Raw genomic sequence first — 25,000 nt, forward strand, 5'->3', positions numbered from 1 at the left:
GAGGTTTAGTGTCCAAGTCTCTGTGTCACTATGTTGGAACGGGGCATGATGTGTCTCCTGCTGGTAGCTCCATAGTAGATGCCAAGAGCCATTTCAATGCATTTCCCTTTCCATTTTCAAGATGGATCATAAAATAATTTGAGAGTGCACATCAGTGTCACTGGGACAATTTTCCTCTTCTCCCTCATCAGTTATGCAATCAAAAAGCAGTTCCTGATGGAAGTAAACATCCTGGCATCCTTTTTCAGGCAACTGGCCTTTCCTTGCCTCTTTTGATGTCTGGATGATAAAGCTCTTTCAGTGAAAATCACCTGCATCAGACTGTGACATCAGTGGATAAATCAGACAAGAAGAGCTAGGTGGCTCAAAAAGATAATACTATGATTTCAAAACAGAACTGGTAGTCAGTAGTGATAAAATAGAAATAATCACCAATATTATGGGCTGCTCATTTTTAACATTTCTCTTGCAGTCAATTTTGTCTGATTTCTTCAGAGATAGCATGGGTAAACAGAGATCAAAGGAACATAAGCTGGAGTTAGTAGATCCCTTTTATCCCCAGAATGCAAATCTCTTTTCCCTCTCTCCTTTTCAGAGGGCAGATGTGGCTGTGGCACCGTTAACCATCACGCTGGTTCGAGAAGAAGTTATAGACTTTTCCAAACCATTCATGAGCTTAGGTATCTCTATCATGATAAAAAAGCCTCAGAAATCCAAACCAGGAGTTTTTTCCTTTCTGGATCCTTTGGCTTATGAGATATGGATGTGCATTGTCTTTGCCTACATTGGAGTGAGCGTTGTCCTCTTCCTGGTGAGTCGCTTCAGCCCCTACGAGTGGCACACTGAGGAGTTTGAGGAAGGACGGGACCAGCCGGCCAGTGACCAGACAAATGAGTTTGGGATATTCAATAGTCTCTGGTTCTCCCTGGGAGCTTTCATGCAGCAAGGATGTGATATTTCTCCAAGGTGGGTTGCCTTCCTCAATGAGCCTTCTTACGCTTCACACATTTTAATTTGTTTGCATGTTTTGGAGCTGAACAAGTTCTTCTTTGACCTTCCTTCCTGAACCATAGTCTAGTTTTGTCAGTCAGTTACAGATTCAGAAAGAATGGAAGGGTTCACAGGACTCACAGCTGTGAACTTGGGACTTCAAACCTGAGACCAGAAGAAAGCCATTCTGTATTTATCCTGGAGAGTTCCTTTGAGGGAATTTACAGCAATGCAAACAAGATCTTCTAAACCACCCAATTCCAATTGATTTTTGTCAGTTATTTATTGTGTTGCCATTAGAAACAAGATCATTCTAGCATTATAGGGAAGCTATAGAATTCCAGTAAAGTAGGGAGAAATAATACAGCAGGTGCCCAGTGAAAGTCTTTGCCAAAAATTATGGAGCACACTGGGTGGCTTTAAGTATTACTGGCCTTGAGGAAGGTCAGAGAAGTACTGAGTTTTCATTCTGGTTCACATTTCAGACAATAGTTCTGCTACCTCAAAGTTCAGTAGGACCCAAAGTCCAAAGGATTCCTAAAGGGACTTTTGATGAATGACTCTCACAATTACTTTTTGGATATTTTTTCTTGGAAAAGCTGGCATGATATAAGGTGACTGGAAGACTGCACAAACTACAGAAAATGTAAATCTGTGCTAGAGACACAAGCAGAGAATTATTTGTAAATAATGTCTGGAAATATCTCCTTGAGAGATATTTTGAGAGCTGTATTCACACAAGTCTTATAACAGATATTTTGCCTAGTGCAGGAGCCCATGATACATAATCTTCTCAACATCTTCTTCATACAAAGGCATTCAAAAAGAAAAGAAAAAGGATTAAAAACATAGGAAGCAGCACGCAGGAAGCACAGTAGCTGCAAGCAGGGCTCTAATAGATTTTTATTGATAATCTTGTTTATTTGCACAAATTATATGTCTGGTAAATAGTGTCTGTAATAACTGAGGAATGTTTCTTGTGGTATGTGTATATTCGCAGGAAGCAGGATCAGAGGTGAGCCAGGGATAATGTTCTCAACACCTCCTGTGTTTTGTGTCCAGGGCAGATGTACTTAGGGTTTGTGAGAGTGAAAAGGGGTTAATGACCTGTGGCTTGAGGTGTGGATCATCATTCCCAAGAGGCTTGCTCTGCATGTTGGTTGGAGGGAAAGCATGCAAATAAATCAAGCATTAAAGCTATTAGATGCTGCAGGACACAGTTATAATTCACCCCCTCCACAGCTCTGAGAGGCACACTCATCCCAGTTCAGGTTAAGAACATTTTTGGCTGAATTTGACTCAAACCAGGAGTCCTGCCAGTCACAAGAATGAGTTTACAGACACTATATGCTTTTCTTGCATTTATGAGCCATGGCGACATCTGAAGTGATACTCTTATACCAGCAGAGAGGAGAGAGGCCTTTTGTTTTCTTCTTTCCCCATGCTTCCTTTTTTGGGCCTTGTCTCCCTTCAAAGGAAATTTCAGCAGAGATGCATGTCTTGTGGGTGAACACAGTAGACAGAAATTCATTTCCTTTGTGCTGAGATTGCATCAGGGGACAAGAAGGAGGCACAACTCCATCAGCAAGAGGAGATGACTGCACAGCTCAGCACAGCTCCCATGGGATGGCAGGGCGAGCCCAGGCACCAGCTTGTTGGCTATTGGATGCCAATTTGTCCAAATATTAATGAGCTTGGGATAGCAGGGAAATAAGAGCCTTCGGGGCACTTTAACAGTGACAGCTATTATGAATATGTTTTACCATCTGATCATTGATTAGTAGGAGCCCAGATGGAGTATTCAGAAAGTTTTCCCAGCAGAGGGAATTTCAACTTTATTGCTGTCTTGTAACACAGCCCTGCGTGTTAGGATCAGGTTGTTGTGATTTTCATTCTCATTGTTGTTCTTGTCATCATTACTCTTATTTAGGGAAGAGAATGTCTTCCTTTGGAGACACTGCAATAGCTAGTGTCTGTTCCAAGGAGGAGTGTGGAAAGGTGAAAAGCTGATACTTTGCAGAATAGCAAATTTGGAAACATCTTTAATAAAAAGTGTCAGGGAAAGATCAGTGGCTTTGATTCAAATAACAAGATTTGCTCTAGCTAAACAACATGCTTTGAATCACCGTTTCAAAGGGTTGTTTTATTTTGCTTTGAAATGGGAAACGGGAACGATTCTGTCATTGTTATTTTAATGTTGTTAATTTGATCATCCTGATAATAAAAATCACAATTTCACTGAAGCCAGTATTTTCCCATGGAACACAAGACTTTCTGACTGCATGTAATTGCAAGAAGAGAAAATCTGAAAAACGGAATATGGAAATTATTATAACTCCCAATACCCTGAGTGTAGCTCCTTGAGATGGTTAACAAGTAGAAGGTGACATTTCTGTGAAATCTAAAAGCAAGGAGGAAGCAGAAGAGTGAGAATTTCTGGAGGATGTTGTTGTACAGAAAGTCTCTGAGCACACTCCATATTTCACATGTATTTTTCACACGAACCCAGTGCAGGATTTCTGTGACACATCACTTAGAAATGAATGCTTGGTAGGACGACATTGTGGGCAGGTGGGGATCTGCTCTGCTCCAATATATTTCTTATATGGTTGCTTCTAAACTTATCACTACAATCTCTCAGTATCTCCCCAGTAATATATTAACCAACATAAATAGCTTCTGTTGTACATCTGTTCTGGCATTCTCTCCCCAGCAGAAAGGAGCAAGTGCAGGGGTGTATTTTGTTTTTGTAGAGGTTTTGGGTTGTTTATTTCAGTTTTGTTTTGGAAAAGAGTAAGGAAAATTTGTCTGGAGGCTTATGGTTTGTTTTTTTTTTCCAGAGCATGCTTGTTTTAAGTGCATATGCCACTATGTATTCATCATTAAAAACAAAAAAGTAAGACCAAAACTGCAGACGCATCACTCAACACAGTGGGTGGTGAGGTTTACAGCAACTCCTTGCTTTTGTAAATGTGTGTTCCTCAGTCTCAGACCAGTCCCCAGGGAACTTTGGTCCCCCACAGAGACAAAAATTTGCTTTTGAAGGAAAGTGGCGTCCTTTTTAAGGACAGTCTTACTATCCAGGACTTTAATCAGGCTTTTGAGTATGCTGGTCACAACCTACCAAGCACTTTAAAGATACACAGTGAATTTGATGACCTGTGGACAGCCAAGACAGCGCGTAGCTCTGGGTTATGTGCTCATAGCCTGTTCTCCTGAGGAGGGAGGCTGTTGGGCGTGAGGTTGACTGATGTCCTTGAAACTCTGAAGCCTTGTAGCTACATACAGACTGGATGAGTGTGATAAAGGCCAGGAGTAGCCAGTCACAGAGAGTCCCAGCCAGAGCCAGTGGCAATCTGTGTTTTGCCTTCAGTCACTGTAACATGAGCACGAGCCATGAATGCATCCCTCCTAACCCATAAATGGAATGACTCCATTGTAGGTACATAGCTTCAGCCAAAGGAGGCTGTGAGGTCTTGGACGATTCCCACTGGAGTGTGTAATTCCCATTCTGCACCATCACTGACCAGTGGCCCCACTGGATGTGGTTCAGTCACTACCACACAGACTAATTAGTCCTGGTTAAGGAGAGATGGTCCCTGCCACTGCCCTTAAAGCCTGTGCTTTCAGAGTAGTGGCTGATACACAGCAGAATGGAGGAGAAGCAGCATTTTGGAGTTGTGAGTAGTTTCAGCAGTAATGGGCAGAAATCAGTGAAGTCTGAAACAGGCCATAAACCATTAGGCTTTGCAAAGTGCCACCTTAACTTCAGAAAACAGTCATAAAATTGCAAAAGCACTCATTAAATGTGAAATAAAGACCCAGAAAGAAGATTCTCAGAGCAGGCATCCCAGGCAATAAATATCCCGCAGCCAATACCAAGAGCCTGCAGCAAGAGCAATGTGGAGTAAATATGTCTCACATGGTACCATTTCTCAGAAATGTAATTTATAAATTGTCTTCAGAGCTTAATATAACCCCAGTGTGTAGCAGCTGTGGAGAGTGGGACCTCACTAACGTTCAGCACATTGCTGCCACTCCTTGCTTAGGGTGGACCTTTGAGAAGGAGACCAAGGGGACATCTGGGCTTCCCAGCCTCCTCTGTAGCCCCACAAGGCAGATGAATTTTTCATCTGCCACATCATTTTCTACAAAATAAATTAGCTGATTGTTGAGAAAAAGGATAAAAAAGCAGGGAGCAAAAGATATATTTCATTTGTCAGCTTCCTAGCTTGATCTTCCATTTTTTGTGATCACAAAGTGTGTTGCTTCATATGGTTTGAGCCCAAAAGAGACTTCCTGTATATTGGAGACTATTAAATTTAATCCAGTTACTCTTCCTGTGACTCAGAAAACTTATGTTTGACTAAAATGAAATACATTTAGCTAAAATAGATCTTCCAGAAAGGCATTTACTCTTCTTTTGAAGGTACCATGAGATAGAATATATAGTTTCTCTCAGCTGAGTGACTATCAGATTCTTGTCCCCACTGGAATTTGACAGGAGGATAAATATCACACAGTATCACCCAGTAAATGCAGCCATCCTTTGTGACCTGCCAGAGGAAAATTAAACAGACATCTCAAAAAATAAACCCAGCTTCATGGGGGCTCTCTTTATACCGTGTTGTAGAAACAAAACACATGTATTTTGGATTCAGATCAAAACATACTATGACTAGAAAGGAAATGTATAGTCATACCATAACATGATAGGATATCATGTCATGATACCTGGACAATAGAGCTTGAAATTGCTTATTATAATCTGTATGTTTTAGGTCAGAGCTGGAGATGCCCTGGTCAGCCTGTGCTGAAAGTGAAATGATGGATGAAGCTTTCATCACAGCCTGTGTCTGGGAGAGAGCCAGATTTGAAAGGGGATGTTTTGGGAGCATCAGCAGGGATGCATGAGCAGGAAGAGATTCTGTGCTGGTTTGTGTAAGGTGCCCTAGGGGACCACTGGTGGGAAATGGTTGGGCCACACCAAGACTGTGGGTGTTTACTGTGTGCAAGGAGACACAGCACAAGGTGCAATCCACCCTTCAGCTGGCTTGGAATAAAGAGATAAATGGGTCTTAACTTGTCTGCAAAGTCCAGCCCTGTGACCCCCTGGCTGGGGGGAACGTGCTGCTCAGGGATGTTTGTTCACAGAGATGAGGAATGAGAGCACTCTGAGATGGGAAGGAGAGACATAAATACTGGCTGCTATCTGATCAATAGATATGATTGATTATTTATAGGCATGCTGTGGATATCGTTATTTGTTTTTAGTGAGATGGAAGCAGTGCTCTCTGGCTGATCTATACGGCGTGCAGCCGGGCTTGTATTTCACTGCACTCCTTTGCTGGCTTCCTGCTGCACTCAATCACAGCAGTTTGCCCATGGAAGAGCAAGTACTGTATTTATTAGGTACCTGTAATTAATGCTGAACATTTTCTTCTGCTATTTTTCCTGTTTATTTACATTTCTTTTCAGATCAATTGAAAAAATCACAGGAGACTTCAGCCAGAAAGCTGTTGGAAATAACTGCAAAATTGCTCCACAAGTTGTTGAGTTTTTTTTCCTAAACTAGCCTCTAGAGATTTTGAAAAATAGCAGCACTTTTAAATTTCATCAAGATGCTCCTAGTACTAAAAGATTTTATCCGGTTTCAGACAAGATCTAAATCCAAAATTGATTAGGATAAAATTTTTCTATTTTTCAGTGAGAGGTTCGGTTTGGATTTTTTTCAAGAGGATTATTTCTGTTCTGCCCTTTGTTAACATACATTTGCAGGGTACTTAGTTATTCTGCTGAAAATTTAGAATTAAGAAAATGAGAGCCAGCTGCATTTACCAATTAGAAGGATTTTAATTCCTTCCTGAAATGAAGTCTGAGCCTTGGAGTTTATTTGGCTGCTCCTCTTGATTTCAGTAGGCGCCTTCTCTGACACTCCATGCATCTGCCTGTCTTACTGGCCTGATGCACAGTTCTGATGCCATCCTTGGGGGACCCATTATAACTTTCAAAAGGACCTAAGTTGTCTTGGAGAGTCACCGGAGAGGTGTCCAAGCTTTCCCAAGGCAGGGATTCCACAGGCAATGAGGAAAGATTTGTGGGTTTGGTTTTTTTCCTCCTACTATTTTCACAGGAAGGTTTGGGGGTGATGAGGTGGAGCTGACTGGCAAGGCTTGCTAAAGTCTCTTTGAGGACATGGGATATGGTGTCATCTCCTACAGAGCAAGTTGCTGACCGCTGGTTGGATTTGCTGCACAATCTCAAGGCAAAAGGGTTATTTTTGCAGTGAAGGGAGAAGCAGTTTGTCCTTGTTGGGGAGCACATGCAACCTGCAGCTCATGCTGGGGCTGTCCTTGGGGGACAAGGCAGACAAGTCAGGCTGGGAGCAGGGTTGGGTCAGCATCCCTCCTCCTTCTCCAACGTGGAGTAAATCCAGGAGACTTCGAGGCTTGTCCATGGGAACAGAGCTCAGGGATGTTTATTTCTGGCAGTTTGCTTGAACTTGTGAGCTGAGTAAAAGTAAAAAAATCACAATTTCAACTTCTGGAATTCTTCTTTCCTTTTAAAAGTTTACCAAATGATTTTGCAATTATCTCTATCTGGCAGAGCTAATTATGTCCAGGGAGAGGAAATTCGGGTCACAGGGTAAGAGCAGTACTTGCAAATCACCAGGAACTGATGACCACACTTATTTCTGAAACACATTTAACCCGGGAAAGTGACTCACCAGAGGAGCAGCTTGACAAATTGCACAATATCTACCTAAACAGTCCCCTTTGGAGTTTGCACACTTCCATGGCAACCAAAATGTGGCAGCCAGGGGAAGATGGAAATTCTTTTAAAATAGTCATCTTGCTATCCCCTTTTTCATTTGGAAAAATGCTGAAGGACACAGAGGACTCAGAAGGAGGAAATAACCAACTGAGAGAATATTGTTGGGAAAATGCAGTTTCATCTGTAAAGGAAAAATGAGTCTTTGGAATTTCCACACTCTGCCATCTGAAAATTTCTAAATGCTGCCAGAGGTAATGAATGTTTCCTCCGCTGATCTGTAAGCCACTTCCTTGGGATGGTTTCCCTATCATGCATATCTAGTGACTTTTCCGCAGCTCTGAGGTTGCTGGGGGAGAGCAAGAAATTTGCTTAAAATCCATTGAGTGGCAGATTTACTAATCCTTTCACCAGCTGTGTTTAAAATAAGAATTCAAACACTTGCTCCAGAAGCAGATTTATTAAGCTAAAAATATGTTTGCAATCTCTTTCTTCAGAACTAAATAGATGTTTCTCATATTTTTGATTGAAAACTGAGTTAAAAATAGCAGGGGAGAGTGCATTGCACATTTTTTTAATCTATTGGGAAGCTTTACGAGGGCATCTCTGATGTGGAAAGGGCATGTGCTGCTTGTGTTTCCCAAGGTTTGTAAGGGTGCCTCTGAGATTGATATCCTTCTCCATGACTCCAACAGGAGACCCTCTAGGGCTACAGGGACTCCCTATTACACTGCACTCCAACTTGCTGAATTTCCATCAGTAAGAGAAGCACACTTTCTCTTTTCATTTTCTTCCCTCTTGATAACCTGTTATCCCCAAGCAGTTTGCTCAGCTGGGGTCTGACATCCTCTGACCTGCAGTCAGGACTGCACGTGGTCGTGTCTTCCTAATAATTAGGGTGAGTGCCAAGTGGTTTTAACAAAGAATAAGGGTTGGGAGGGGCTGAATGACCTCCAGCTCCCTGAAGTGGTGGCCACTGCAAGGCCACCTGTCATACACTGCTTTAATGTCAGCACTCCAGAAGAATGCTGTAGCTAAGATGGGAAACTCTGAGCGTGTTTTCACAGGGAAGCCCTGATTAAATAACTCTTCCATATGCTGTACATCACTTTAATCTGCACTGGGATAGCGTGTGCACACTCCCTGGTTGCACAGCTGAACAGACATTGAACTCCTCGATTCAGATTGTTCTGGTTCAAAACACACACGGAGCATCCACAGCTGCTCTTTGCTGGTTCAGTCCCCAGAGCTGGCCAAAACCTCATGGCCTTCCACTGAGAGGCTCAAAGTATTTCTCTTATTCCACTGGAGTTTGGGATTTATTGTTCCTGTTCTGCTTTTATCCCAGATTTCATGCCAGCTACTTGTCCTGGTAGCTGAGGAAGCACTGTACTCCCTTTTCAGGAGAAGTTCAGGGATGTGTGCACACAGAGTGATGTCCATTGTAAGAACCCAAAACGGTGAGCAGGCAAAGACAAGTTTATTGAAACCTGAAAAAGGTGCTAGGTTATTCAGTGTGAAAGGCTGGAGGAGGCAGAGCATGGAGTCACATCTGAAGTCCTCCATACTGGTGTCTTGGTCTTCCTTCCTTTTTACTTGGATCAAAGGAGCCAAGTGACAGCTGGGGGCCACCTGATTCCTATCATCAAATGGTAGGAAAGGGCATACAGCTCATGTACACACCCCTTTCTTTAAGCAGCAGCATACAGTATGGCATTCAATCTAATAAAATTCAGTAATTCTGATTAATGCCTACCCAGAAGAGTTGCTGCTTACCCTTAGATCCAAAGGCTAAGCAGCAATAATCCAATCATGGTAATCATAACTTACGGCTTTGATCTTCAGATAAAAGGGCCTATAGAAGTGCAAAAGTGTTACATCACCGTTATTTGGACAGCTTCAAAGCATGTTATATACACTAATGAATTCTCCCAGCACAGTCTGACGAGAAGTAATAGGAGGCAAATGTGTGAACAGAAGAGTAGAAAAGAAGAGGGAATGAGTCCTCATATGGAAAAAGGGAAAAGCAGTAAAAATAAGTACCTGAACACTGTGGTAAGGTGTGAGAAAGGTCCACAAGGGACCAGCTACAGGAACCAAGCACATGGGCTGCTCTCCTGTAGGAGGAATTTTCTCTTTCCTGTTTCTTGAAGTTGTCACTAAGAAGCAAGATCTCAGGCTACAGAGAAGCAAACAGAGGGAGGGGGCAGCTTTTCATCTCAGCAGTGCTTCCAAAGCCTTCAAAAATAAAATAAAAAAAAATCACCAAATGGATCTTACAGGTGAAACAGGGGCAGCAGAAACACTCAACGTGTTTTCCCTTCACAGTTTGGGAGTTTTAATGTTAAAAGACAGGCACTCCTGTGCACATATAAAACTCCTAAAAAACATTGGCTGGGGAAACAGGACTCATTCCTCACCACTTCTACAAGAGATATGGTATGCCCTTGTGGAAAAAAAGAAAGGCACAGAAGTGAAAAAATCAGAGAAAATGTAACTGTGACAATCTTGATGAAGGATCACATTTTAAATCAGAAATGAGAGAGAAAAGGAAGGGAATATTTGGGAATATTGCCCAGACTGACAATCTTCCAGTGCAGAAAAAGCTTTCTTCCCAGAAATGGTCTTCCTCTCATCAGACTGCAAAATCTGAAGAAAGACAGGCAAAAAAAAATAGAGCAAAAGGACCCATGTTACAATAACTAGATTATTGTAATGTTGTCCAGAAGTCTTAGAAATGGAGCTCTAAATTGGGAGCGTGTGTAGATGGCAAAAGAAGATCTTGGAAAAATGAACTAGTAGCATATAATCAAAAATATATTAAATCTTCAAAAAACAAAAAAGCTTTTTCATCAAGCAGACTTTGGGGAAGAGACTGAGGGAGAGCATATGAAATCTAGCAACACAGCAAAGGACATTGGCACAACAGGCCATTGTTTAAAAAGAAGGATGAGTGCTGTTAAATTTGGGGCCACCTGAGGTTGAAGAAGTTCCTGAGTGATGAATCTCCTGGGGCTCTCCAGCAAGTGCTTCTGACAAAATTTTATGCTTGTCACCTTGTGTGTTTTTCTCAGCAAAGCGAACAAATGTTACCAAAGTGAGAAAAATAGGTGGAGAGCCTTTTTTACAGTGAAATTTTTGTTCAAAGGCATGACAAAAGTCAGGGGTTTTTTTTTCCTTGCAGCAAAAGCTGGCAAAACTGCAGAAGAAGGATGACTTTGCTCTCACCAGAACTGCTGAGCAGCCTGAAATGACCATGTGTTTCCCAGCAAACCTCTATCTAAACACTCATCCCTTACACTACCCTGGTTTGCAACATAAAGAGGCATGCTGTGCTTGTACTTAAGAGGACAACTCTGTATTTCTTTGGATCTATCTGCTCTGCCTTTCAACCACACTCTTATTTTCCATTAGGTTTCCACCTCATCCCTTTATCCTAGCCTTTTCTTTACAACGTTTTTTAGCAGCCCTCTGGAAGAGTTAGGTGTGTATTATTCTGCATTTTTAGGGATAAGCATCTCATCTCAGCAGCCAGTCCTGACTGCTCAGAGATGGTGGCTCCCCCGAGTGAAGGACGTATCTCAGTTCCACAGTTCTGCTCCTGATGAAGTTGAGGAGGGCTGGTTGGCCCTGTCAGGCCAGGTTTGCTTGGCTTCTAGTGCTTCCAGCACTGTCCTTCATTAGTGGAGCAGGTGAGTTGTGTTGGTTGCGTATCAGCAGGCTGCTTCTTGTGTCCATCGAGGACCACAGGAAGGCACAATCTGCAGACTGTTATTGAGTACATAGGGTACCCCTGGTGTAGCTGGGCCCATTCAATGCTGCCTTTGCCTGCTGGAATTCAGTTTCTCAGGAAGGGAAATGGGCAAGGAAGCAGCTCAGATGTAAATTCCACTCGGTGACCAATACCTCAGGCCACCTCCCCGAGTGAAGTTCATAAACGTGATTCATCCTCTTCTGCCACAGCTGGGAACTGAATTAGAGAGCTGAAGTAAGCTACCCTGGATCCCATAATGTGGCAGGGTTTCCCAAGGAACAAAAAAAAAAAAACCAAAAAAAGAGCTCCTCCATGCTAGTCCTCTGGTTAGGCCATTAGGTCTAACCATTGCCTATCAGAACGCTAAGTGGATGTGTTGAAAGCAGCATGGAGCTGCTCTGTGTAGTCATGCTTATACTTAGCACTGCAGCAATCCAAGCTCCAATGACTGGAGAACCACAAGTGGCATGATGCATTTCTGACTAAGCAGGAAAACTCATTTTAGAAAGCAGTTTTGCCCATTAAAGGGAAATAGAAGAAAAAAATGCCAACATATTCTGCAGAAGAAGAGATGAAATGGTAGGAGAGGGACCATATACTGCTGTCCAAGGCCATTAGCTTAGGCAGAAAGAAACAGTAAATAAACTACGACTTACAATTAAAGCCTCATAGATACGCATCCTCCCATTGAATCCGGGAGATTCTGCATATTTGCAGACAATATGTTCAGTCATTGCAATATTTACATTGCAAGTGACCCCAAGGCTCCTTCTTAAAAGGACTTCTGCTGGGATTCTCCAATCCATATTGCCTCCTTCTGGTGTGTTGGCTTTGGGGGCCAGATGAGCTGGCACAGTTTGGCTGGAAACATGAGAAAGAGCAGATCTCCAGCACATACACATACATATTTCTTTTAAATTAGGAAAAAAAAAAAAAAAAAGGCAGGAGAGAGCATGGGACTTCCAGTACCTGTGCACCCTCAGCTTGCTTGCCCTGTCTCACTGGTTAATGTTATCCATAGAGAGTCAAAATATGCAGCTGTTACCTCTAGTAAAGTTGTGAGGGCAGCTGGAGAGGGAATTTGTACCAGCAGGAGAAGTAAATGAGGATGTGAATAGGAAACATTCTTACTTGTGTGTTTGTAAGGGCTGTCTTGACACTGTTAAAGCCCAGCACTGGAGTCCCCCAGTCAGGACTCCTGGCTCTTGTACCAGGAGGAAGGATTCAATAATAAATACATGCAAACTAAGAATGGCATGAAAATTAATAATACAGCATGGGCAGAGAAACATGCATTATAATCACTCTAATTTCTTGACAAACAGTAGCTCACTCAGAGCTATTGATGGCATAGCAGAGTGTAAGAGGATAAGAGCTTTGCACCATGTTTGTGATGGATGCACCCAGAGCTGTTCCCAGCTCCACAACCCCACATTAAGTTTGTTCCTCTATCTATGGCTATTCACAGGCTTTTCAGGCAAATCTGGGGTTCATGTCAGGGTTGGAGATAAAATAGTGAGACCAGTTGTGCCAGATGGTCTGTAACACAATGAAAAAGCAAAGCTCATTTACACTGACAGATTTTAATGCTGAAAATTTGTTTAAAATAAGAGCAAACCTGGAGAAAAATATTTTCAACTAATCCACTACCAAGTCAATCTCCAGATAGACCCATGAAATTATTGAGAGTCGATAGCAAATTAGCAGAGCAATGTTGAAGATTGGAGGATCTGTGTGGGTGGAAGACCAAAAGTGGATTTGACCCACAATCAGTAGAACAAGCACAGAAGTGCTTCTCTCTGAACAGTTTTGCATAAATTCATTCAGTGACAAATATGTCAGTTGACTAAGTGAGCCTTTATTAGAATTGAATTTCACAGCAGATCTCGGAAATCCTCCCAAAGCAACTATGGCTTCAGAATCCCAGATTTGTGCTTCTAATTAAAACACTGTCAGTTTAGGTGTAATTCTTCCTAAGAAATGGATTTGGGGAGGGGGAGGGGAGAAGTGGGCGAGAACTGTGATGGTGCTTGAGCCATTTTCCAGTGAGGTTTACTTTGTATATTTTCTGATGATCTTCTTAATGTTTTTCACCAAAAAAAAATGTGATATGTTCCTCTAATAAGAGAGCAAAGCAGAAACAAACTCCTGTCAGCTTTTCCTACTTTCCAATAGGGATAAGATCAAAGAGCAATTAGTCAAGAATTGCATTTTGTTTTAAGGAATATAAGATGATAGCTATATGATTTGCTTTTTTCTCTGAAGAATGCTAAGGCTAGTACGTTTAAAGAACTTCATGGGGAAGAAAGGAAACCTGCAATTATTTTCTGTTTTCTACCAGTAAAATGCAGTTGCTTTTTAAATGAAAGATAAAAAAAAAAAAAGTCATCTATGTAAGAAAATATTTTTTCAGCTTGACCATCTGCAGTTTTTCCATTAGATAGATATAAAATATCACATTCCAGAATTATCTTTTAAATTATGTGTGTGGTAGGTAAGAGTTTAACAGATTAGAAGAGCTGAAACAAAATTATTTGTAATGAGAAAGCAGAAACAAAATTGTTTACCATGTTAAAATTATACCTTTTAGCCTCTCAGAAATGAAACATTAAGTAATAGAAAAATGCAAAGCTTGGATGGATCCAAACCAATCATTTTTGGAACGCTACTTTTACAGGACATTTGTGACCATTATCTTTTCATTCAAATTGAGATTATTAAGGTTTCATTTACAATTTTGGAATTCACCACAGTGCTGGAATTCTGGTTCCCAGCCAGCTCTAATTCTAAGTTGATTGTGCACCGTGGATAATGAGGTCAGTATTTACTATTTACTCCTTCAAGGCTAAGGTTGGAAAGGAGCACCCCGTTCCTGCTCGTGTTCTGTGAGGAGCAGGAAAGACCCCAAATCAGGTGGAGGGGATGTGTGATTTTAGCCATCACAGGCAGGGCTAGAAGAACAACCTAAGAGATCTTGGGTTTTGTAGGAAAGAAGGTTGTATGTGGAGAAGGAATAATATAGGTTGAAAAAATGTACAGCTTAGTCCTATCTTGCTATTTCATCCCTTTCTGCATCCCATAATTAGCCATTCATTAAAGCCTCTTTCACTGTTATCCTTGCTTATTTTCTTCTGATTTTTTTTTTTTTTGACCCTACTATTCACAAGTATTTTTATGATAAGGAATGTGAATGAATCCAGAGGTCAAACAGATAAATCCAAACATCCAAACCTTAGCATATCTTTAAAGTCTTAACCAGTGTGCTCCATCTCACCTTAACTCTGCAGAGGACTGAGTCACTAGCTCGTTTCCACACAGCAGAGAGCTGATTGCCTTCATGTTCTGCTTGAATGGGTATGGGCACATGTACACTCTCCATGCAAGAGGATTTAAATCCCATACTGCCCATCAGTGAAGAGAAATGAACTTCAGCTAGGGCTCAAGCTGCAGAACATTTGTTAGTCAAGTGGAAGGTCATTTTCTGTTATCCAGCTGTGGGCTCAGATTTTCAGAACCTCAAAGTGACTTAAGAGCACAAGGTATATCTACTCCTCTGTGGATGCTCTTACTAGAGCATAAACATCACTCTAAGTCCCTCTGGCTTTTGACCAGGCTTTTAGCTTCCTAGTATTGAAGTCATTTCTACAAATGGGATATATCTCCTAAATTACAAAGGCACTTTTGCAAATGTGTCCCGTGATGCTTTCCTGCTTGGCCTACAGAAGTAACAGAATGAGATCTTAATGGGTATTGTCTTTCCAACCACTTGCAGTGATAAACAGTAACAGGCTTTGCCTCAAAATCTAAATAGTCAATATGGTTATCCAAAGAAATCCAACTTGTCCTGTTTAACCTGTGTTTACTGTTGTTGAGCTGTGGGGATGTCACACGGGATTCCATCTGCTTCTGTGGTGTTGCATCATGACTATTACTAATTTTTTGTGGTACTCACTAGCCCCCAGGAGCCTTCATCACTGGCCAGCACTTTTTTGTCCTAGATTCTGCACAACCATGGAGACAAAGGATGATGTCCTGTAGAGCCCATACGCTGAGTGTTGTCTCTCCTCTGTGTTTACAGCAGTTTAGATTCATTGCTTCTAGCTCCAAGTCAATCTAGCAATGAGGGTAAACTTTGCCCATTAGCATTGTCTGCAACAAAGCTTTGTATCTATGCAGCTGTCGCCATGCTGGCAGTCACAGCAAGCCATGTCCTCTCTGTTCCTCCACAGTCTATGAGTGAGCACTCACCTCCTCAGAACATCTCGTATCATGAGGAGGAACAACCAGCACCAGCAGCAGACAGAGTTCAGAGGAGACTGGTGCATGGAACAGACGTGCTTCCTACCCCCACTGGCTCTCAGGGGAAAGCAGCTACAGGCCACTCTCCCTCTTTGCACCCCCCTCCCTGTTTCCTCCCAGTCTCAATACCCCACATGCTGCCAGTGCCAGGTGTGGAGCTGGGAAGCATAAGCCATCTGCAGCTGACAGTAGACAGCCCCCATGGGATAAACCAGTAATGAATATCACCAGGATATTGAGGGTCTAGAGGCAGGAATCCATCTGACTGCCACTGAAGGGATTGAAACAAGTTGCAGAAATATCCCAGCTTCATCAGGAAGGAAAGGCTGTATAATTTGCAGCTGGAAATGAATGTGATTATTTGCCATGCAAAGGGATTTTGCCAGCTCAAAGTGGCCTTCATCAGCAGAGATTGTTATATTTGACATTATCTGGTTACTTTTGTATAATGCCTCTGTGCCTTCTCTGAGAGCTTCCTTCCCTGAGCACACATCACCCAAACTAATTAGAAACAGGTATTTTTGCCTCTTCCCCATCAATTTGAAGACACGTGAGCTGAATCCATAGCTGCCTTCCTCCCTGGTCCCTCCAAATATGAAACAGAAGGTAAAGTTGTTTGTGCTGATAGTCCTACAAGCTGAGTATTCTCCACAGATGGGAAGCATGATAGTCGTATTTATATCACCCAACTTTAGCAACTTAAAAATTAGTTGTTTAGTCCAACTTAGCCATCCTAGTTCCTTAAAAATTCAATAGAGGTCTACAGAAAGACCTCCTCCCAACCTGAGATAGATGGGGTGAATCATCCCTGGAGCTATCTACTCATCTGCATAGGTTGTTTGGTGAGTGTGTCTCTCTTCAATATAGGGCAGAAGAACTGTGCCTATCTGCCTGCCTTTCCCACAGCATCCAATACTCCCACAACAAACTTCTGGTCTCCCTCTCCAGCTGGAAGTGATGAGGAGAAATAAAGAGAAAGTAATCTGGAATGAGGACAGTGGTTCTGCTCAGTCATGTTGCTGCAGTTGCCAGTGAAGGAGGAGGTTTGGCATGAGACATTACAGGATGGGGTAACCCGCATACAGCCATGGTTGGAAACCATGCTGGTGGCTTGGAGACCTGCAAAAGTCTTCTTTATGTACCTTTTTTGGTTTTTTAGGATCTGAATGATTAAGAAAAGCATTTATGAACTCTCTATAGTATCACCTCGGAGATGGGTTCTGTAGACTTTCCTGAAAGACCTTGGAAGGTGGATGTCGCTCACTTCACAGTCATTCACTGAGCTTGGATTTATGGTGAGGTGGACTTTGCTGGTCAGGTTCAGAAAGGCCCAGTATTCTTATTTCTGGAACAAGAAACCAGAAAGGAGGGCAGAGGCTGCTTCAAAATGAGATCCCCACGCAGAGGAAAGCCAGACCCACCTCTAACCATAGATGTCCTTTCAGTCACAGCTGTAAAATACACTGCTTGTCCTTTCTGTCACTGCAACCCCTTGCAGTCATGTTTCCTGTAGCTTCTCACGGCCACGGGTGAAAGCTGCTGTGATCTTTCTCCAGGAGCATGGGGATGATGGTGCCTGTGGTGGGATGGGTCATATTTGTTCCTATTAAAACTCTCTGCTCCGCATGCTGCCTGTGGGAGTTCAGTCACTGTGCCTGCTTTCTGCTGTGAGTACCTCACAGATTGTTGGCTAAAGAGATTTCAGGATGACTTGGCCCGAATGGAGAGGTGATGTGATGTCTGTGGGAGCAGTTCCCCTCACTTTCAGCAGAGTTTAAGACCAGACTGGACAAACTGTAAGGGTGTAACCTAGATCTAAGTCATGCAGCCGGTGGGTTTTGTGGCTTCAGTCTCTTTCCAGCTCTACTTCCAGTGATTAGCAGGGTGTGTTTTTTCCCACAATGGAGCAACGAAGCGTTCAGGCTTGTGTGTCGTGTCACGTTCAACCCCACTAACCCAGAGCAGCAGGATGCAAGGCTTCACACAGATCCAGACACAGCATGGCACGAGCAATCACGAGCTGGTCCAGTGCCCTTAGCTGGACTGCAGTATCTCTTTTCCCATCCAATAAATCATATCTCTGAGGAGTGAGTCAGATTAGCAGAAAGGCAACACTGAGATGTGGCCCCTCACGGAGAAATCAATGGTGTTTCTGATGGGCAAGTCCTCCTTAGCCAGACTGTCTGGCTTAATCAAATAGCACTGCAAGTTACCTCCTGTCTCGGACAGTGCTCTGCATCTAGACAAGGAGCACATAAATAATTTAGGCAGAATGCACGAATACTGACATCACTCTTAAAAATTATTTGAAAAGATTTTAATATAAGTTAATGCCTGCTTGACTCATTTGCCTCTAAATCTATCCAATAGTTACAGATAATTAGTTATTTGATTATGGGTGCAAAATACCTACATTTTAAGGCATTATTATTAACATCTTGTCTAATCATCTGCTGAATACAAAACGGAGAATGTCAGCAGGCAAATTATTCGCAAAGGCCACAGCTCCTCTCTGAGCTTCAATATGTCCTGCAGAAAAACACAGAGGTTTTGTTATTAAGCTTCAGGTGATAGAGGAGCTGACCTAGTGATCCCAGCTGGTCTGTGTATCTGCTCTGGCTCCAGTCTGGTGATCCTTCCCACTGGGAATACGTGGTGCAACACTACCCTTGCCAGAGCTGCTGTTTGGATGGGCATTGTGCTGTTCACCTAAGCCTTCCCCATTATTGTCTCCATGTCTTATTATTAATATTATCATATTTTCTGAAAGGAATTGAAAATCAAAGCAAGTTCAATCAGTTTGTTGCTAATTTTTTTTCATTGTGAACTTTTTATCCCCCCTCTAATTACATTGGCACCTTGAAAAGTAGATTAAGAACTGAGGTAGACCTGTGTCTTCCCTGGAAATGGCTGGAGAACATGATCTTGGGTGAGTGCCCAGGTAAAAGATGGGCCTGCAAGAGCGAGGTGCACCTTTTGGACCTTCACGCTCCTCTTGTTTGACTCTCCTCTCTGTGTCCAGGTCTCTCTCGGGCCGCATAGTTGGTGGCGTCTGGTGGTTCTTCACCTTGATCATCATATCCTCCTACACAGCTAACCTGGCTGCCTTCCTCACTGTGGAAAGGATGGTCTCTCCCATCGAGAGCGCAGAGGACTTGGCCAAGCAGACGGAAATTGCCTATGGGACCCTGGAAGCTGGCTCCACTAAGGAATTTTTTAGGGTAAAAACGAAACTTAAATGCAACCATTTTGAAACTCCTTGTTTGACAAGTCCTGTCCTCTCTCAGCTTAGGTCTGCTTTTTTCTCTTGCTTCCCCTTACCATGTTAGGACCTTGGGAGTTTGCCCTTTTAAAACAGCAGAAATCCAGTTTTCCCCATGCTGCTCAGGAGGCTGGCAGTGCCTCCAGTACACATGGTATCCAGCAATTGTAAACACAAATATAGAGTATCTGTATGCTTCCCCATGTTACCAAGGAGCTACTCTGAGGAGCTCCAAAAGAAACTGCCCCCTAATTTCCAGCTTGGTTTGCCCTTGGTTTGTTCTACAAAATCACTTGCTGTACACAAGTATGTGGCAGAAATCAGGGTTTGACCTGGACCCTGGTGCAGAAATGTCAGGAGGTTGATCCTGTCACCCCTTTTGCCTTCCTTTGCTCCTCTGATATGTGGGTGTGTGTTCTGTCCAAGCTGGAAATCTCAGCTGGCACCCAAACCTCCTTTAACACGTCTGTTGGGTTTCTGCTGTCCCGCGCAGCGATCCAAAATAGCAGTGTTTGAGAAGATGTGGACGTACATGAAGTCAGCCGAGCCCTCCGTTTTTGTGAGGACGACAGAAGAGGGGATGATCCGTGTGAGGAAGTCGAAAGGGAAGTATGCCTACCTCCTGGAGTCCACCATGAACGAGTACATCGAGCAGCGGAAGCCCTGTGACACTATGAAGGTGGGAGGTAACTTGGACTCCAAAGGCTATGGCATTGCAACGCCAAAGGGGTCTGCACTGAGGTAAGTCGCTTGGATTTGCTTTCTGTTGCCAAAGCACCCAGCAAATCAATGTATGCCCACAGTTTGATCTCCATTGCCATGTTAATCCCCAGAGCTTGGGGCAAGGAGGTGGGGGAGGCAGAGGAAAAGGGATGTGAAAACTCAGTGTGATGTGCAGGGAAGGAAAATGCCCAGCTCCCATCGAGGAGCCATGAGAGCATCTAAGTGTTCAAGCCCTGAATTTGGAACCTGGATCCTGGCAGATCCACTTGCTATGAATGTGTTTGCTGCACCAGGTGATGGCAGGGGGGCTGCTGTGGTGTAACCATTGGTTTCACAGAGCATTATCTGGAAGGGACGCTCATCCTGTGCCGTGTGAGCTGCACAGCTTTGCAGAGTATGGTATTGCCCTGGCTTGGATCCATGCTTGCAGAGGGAGTTCTCGTGGGGAAAGCATTTTGGCATTTCCTAAAATGAAATGCTGTCTGGAAGGGCTGGGAAGCCCATTTGAAAACACCCTGTAAAAGGTGTGCATTTTCATCCACTGACTCAGTTCAGATCCTGACAAGCATCAAATTTATGGCAAGTCCAAAGGGGCACAAGTCCTGCATTTCTGAGCCCAGACCTGCAGCTGTCACATGCCTTTGTCTACTGTCATATGAAATATCTTCACAGAACTTCCTTTAAAAAGTAGGACCCTTAAAAAGCACAGTCCAGATCTGGGTTAGTAGCAGAGCTGTGGTACTGCACACAGCCATATTCCTGGGCATGAGCTGGTCTCCTGCAAAGCTCATCCTGCAGACTGACCTGCTCAGAGCAGCATTAGCACAATTTGGAAACCAGGAGTGTGATCTGAATCACATCAGAGGTGCTGTTCCCATTGGCAGCAGCCATGCAAGTTCCTTACATTACAATTATGAGGAATGTGAATTGTGAGGATTTACTGGGAATAGTAAATCCTCAGAAGCCATAGCTTTAAATAATCTGATTCATGCTCCAACTGATTTAGCTATTTGTTGAACATTTTAATCAAAATATTTTGACCAAAATCGTCTGTGTGGCCTTATATTTACTTGCTAACGTAACCCAATGCAGAGACATTTAATACGTGATCTCGATGACTAGAAAGCAGCTGAGCATTTGCAGGTGGCTTTGTCTGGTCACACAGCTCCCAAGCCAAAGCCAGTCAAAAGAATGGAAGACATAACAACTGGTAGTGGATTAGGCCCAAGGATTTTAATTGCTACGTTTATTAAGTCAGCTCAGATTAGATTCATCACATGCAATGCAGGTGGTCCAGGAGGCAATTCTTGTGGCCAGTGTGGTTCAGGCTCTGAAATGACTTGGAGTCCTTCAAAGGAAGGTGGATATATTCTCACAGCTTTGAGATGTTTTCTGTTCTACTTTAACCAGTGTTTTTTTTTTCTGTCTTGCAAATATGGAAATCAGAATACAGGGCTGATTCTATTTACTTATTTAAACATCCATCTTGTATCCTGATTTTGATATTATAAAAACAAACAGGAACATCGTACCTGTCTTGTAATTGTTGGCATGTGAAAGATCCATTTATCATCCTTCTAAGAAAAATAAACCAAAAGAGAAAATTGTGTTGAACATTTCAGTGTTGCAGCTCCAAACTTCCCTCTGCTAAGCATGGTTCCAAAAATTCCTAACATTTCCTTCTGTTTCCTCTTTTTCATCCTAGCTGCATGCCGATCAAATTTCTTATGGGCCTAATGGCAAAGGAGGAATGCTTGATTTTCCATCCTGTGGTGTTTCTTTGGGACAGTTGCCGTCAGTTTTTGTCTCATTATGTTTGTTTTGTTTCTGTTGGTTCACTTGTTTTAATCTTACTAGTTTTCTACAGTCATCATGTAATGTTTGTTTCCCCCTTGGTGTCCTGCACGTGAGAGGTTGCCCTGAGCAAGGTGACATTCATGAGGCAGCACAGTCAGCCTGGTTCTTATCCAGACTTCATCTTCACTCACTTCCATCCACAGAGTCAAAACTCTTGGGTGAGGTTTGGAGATACATGTGAGCCAGGGCCAGCTTAGATCAGGTGTGTTTTAGAACTTGGGCTGCATTTTGATTTTTTCTGTGACTTGTCCCTTTTGTAGCTAGACGGGTTTTCCTGCATTTAGGATAGCTGATAAGGAAAGGATCCTAGAGAGATGCTAAGTGAGAGGACACCAGTGTTTTTCTTGCTTCTACATGGGAACACAATGCCAGGATATTGCCACAGATGAATGAAAACAAGACTGAAAATCCAGAAGTAATTCTACATGTTGTAGCAGGTGCAAACATCCCTCTCAGGCTGTCAGTTGGGTCTCTTGGGCTGCTAAAAGAGCTTGCTTCTTCCTCCTAGGTGAATCTGGCTTTGAATATCTTTTGGCCTCCAGATGTTAAAATTCAGTTGTATCTAGGCCTGGCTGAGAAGGGCAAGGATGGGAGGGCAGAAATTACACCTTTCTGCAAGTTCAGGGTGTGATCCTGGCTGACATGAGATAGTCACGTAGCTCCAAACCCCTTCCATTTACCTGGCAGGAGCTCTTCTCCATGTTGGCCAAGTGAACAAAAAGAGAGCAAAAAGCCAAATTATCCAAAAAAAGAGGACAGAAAGCCCAAGATATCTCATGTGAGTCAAGACTGAAGGAATAGGGAAGGTTTTAAGATGGGGATCTAGAAAGGCAGGTTCTTCAGAGCAGCCATACTGAGATTAAAGTTCCCTGAAATACAGGTTGGTTTTCCCAGGATCTGTGAATAAACACAAAATGTTCCCTGTTAAAAACCTACCTTTTTTCAGGACCCCAGACCTCTCCATCTTTCATTAAAATACACTCAAGATGAAGTACAGCTTGTTCTGTGTACTCTCCATGAGCTGTAGAGAGACAGGATTAACTGAAATGAAGCTTCCCAGGAAAAATAACACAGAATGCTTAGTACATGGCCCCAAAAATCATATGGCTGTTGTTGTGCCCAGGAAAACTGCAATGCATTTACTTTGTTAACACCTTGTACCCACATAGAAGCTGAAATGTATTTTGCCTCATTAGTTAGCTAATCTTTTGCAGATGGTTCAGACATCAGAGTGCTAATTAGTCTGTATTCTGGCTTAGAAAACAGAAATAATTATGATTTACTTAGTGTCACATCCTTTCTGGAGCTATAATCATGTTTCCATTGGATTTAAGTGCAACCCAAGTTAGACTCTGGCCACAACACTGCTACAATAAAAGAGGGAAAACATTCAGCCATCTTCAAAACCTTTGCCTTCTCTTGGACTGGTAGCATGTTTAACTGCATCTGGATTTTGCTTTTTGAAGGCTGGAATCTGCCTGAAGGAGGCTCCCAGCTCTTGTGAAGGCTTCAGTGCTCAGATGGGATCCCAACAGGCAGAGCCATCATGGGCTCGCAGAGGTCAGCACACCCCTCTTGCTCACAGTCAGGCTCTTTTAGAACTGCCATCCTCACTAGCCCCCTTGGTGAGGATTTCTTGTGTACAAAGTGCTATGTGCATGAATTCTCTGAGATGAGAGCTGCAAGGTCCTTGGCCTTTTTCAAGATCTGTTTTGTTGATATTCAAGGTCTGTTGGCAGACAGTGTAGCCCTCCACCTCTTCCATGCTTTTTAAAGCCCTCTCATGTTTTTGCCTTGCTGTGCTTAGCTTTCTTCCTCTTTTTCATGCAATACCTACACTAGCATGTCACCTGATACCCAGCATCCAGAAACAAACTGTGCCCACGTGTAGAGCCTATAAACTCAACTGCTGCACACCCTAAGTCGAGGTGCTCCCTCAGATGTTTACCACTGAAAGCAGTTCAGATGTGTGTAAACAGGTCTGAAGGTAGACTGAGGCACAGTTTGGATTTGCAAGCTATCCTAAATCCAGATCACTGGTCTTCTTCCTGAATGGTGGAGTCTGCTCAGCATCCAGACTCATGCAGTGTTTTCCATGACAGGGAAGATGCATCTATGAAATATTGCAGCCATCCAAAAGTCCTAGGGGTTCTCAGGTGTGTGTGTTTTAGTGGTGCTGCAACCATCTTGTGACCTTTTGGTAATGTGGTAATGATACCACAGATCATACAGGGCCATTCATAGCTGACCATAATTGTCCAAAGTAAGGAATTCACTTCCCAAAGCATAAAAGGGTCTAGGTCCCCAAGACATTGGGAGCTCTGGAAAAACACAAGAGGGGGAATGCAGACCTCAGCATCAGATGAAATAATATGACCAGGTTTTCTGTTGTGGTAGCACAGCCTTTCCACAGGGCTTTAGGAAAAGCAGTGGTGACTGCCACCAGTTGGGGATCCACCCCTATGTTTCATGCATCCTAAAATGTCTGAAGTGTATCCCAACCGTATGTTAATTTGAACATGTTAAAGTTCTTGGATTGATTAAATGTTCTTTTTATGTGTGCGTTACTTAATGAGAAATTATTGCTGATCATGTTGTTTCTATATATGTCTTTTGTGATGTGAGAATCACTCAAGAGGAATAGGCGAGCCAGACTGCCCTCCCCCTCTAAAACCAAAATCAAAGAAATATATACATACAGTAACCCCCACACCAGAGAAATTCTGCACCGAAGCTGGATCCCTATCAACAATGTCTTAATTTGTTCTCAAATATGCCGTTTTCCAATTTTAAGGGATTTTGTACCATTTTCCAGTAATGAGGGTTGTCGGTGCTTAGTTGTTTGCCGAGCTTTCCATTGAGGCACCTATCTGCTGAAGAAAGCTTAAGACGGGGGTAGCTCTTTCTTACCCAAAGCCACGTGGCTGTGGGATGTGGCTCTCTGCTGCTCTTCATGGAGACAGACCCTCAGTAGATCCCCAGGAGCTCACGAGAGCTGGGGGCAAGGCTGGATCCAGGGACGCTGGTTCACCCATCCCTCGTTGTCACTTGCTTGACGAGTGTTCTCCGCGTGTTACTCATCGAGTGTTATCTATTCATTTTAAAGAAACCCAGTAAACCTGGCAGTGTTAAAACTGAACGAGCAGGGGCTTTTGGACAAATTGAAAAACAAATGGTGGTACGACAAGGGCGAGTGCGGCAGCGGGGGAGGTGATTCCAAGGTCAGCCCCAGTAAGAACACACTAGTGGGTATGAACGGCATGGATAGTAACCAGCAACTGCTCCACCAGCGCGCCTTGCGCCCCGGCCCCGGGACAACCCCCGGCACAAACGCCCTCCAGCTC

General features: G+C 43.1%; 1 protein-coding gene across 2 annotated transcripts in view; it reads left to right on the forward strand.

The window, feature by feature from the left end:
- The window catches only part of GRIA1 (glutamate receptor, ionotropic, AMPA 1), a 61,999-nt gene that overhangs the window by 27,003 nt on the left and 9,996 nt on the right, over positions 1-25,000 (forward strand). The window contains exons 9-12 of one of the 2 annotated variants that reach the window (XM_008948657.1): positions 596-966; positions 18,837-19,035; positions 19,570-19,817; positions 24,763-24,877. In XM_008948657.1, the coding sequence (XP_008946905.1) occupies positions 596-966; positions 18,837-19,035; positions 19,570-19,817; positions 24,763-24,877 (933 nt within the window). The remainder of the gene's footprint in view (positions 1-595; positions 967-18,836; positions 19,036-19,569; positions 19,818-24,762; positions 24,878-25,000) is intronic. The other variant, XM_008948656.1, reaches the window with a different exon arrangement.

Source organism: Merops nubicus, unplaced genomic scaffold (assembly GCF_000691845.1).
Source record: "Merops nubicus isolate BGI_N331 unplaced genomic scaffold, ASM69184v1 scaffold17431, whole genome shotgun sequence".
In the NCBI taxonomy this organism is placed as follows: Eukaryota; Metazoa; Chordata; class Aves; order Coraciiformes; family Meropidae; genus Merops; species Merops nubicus.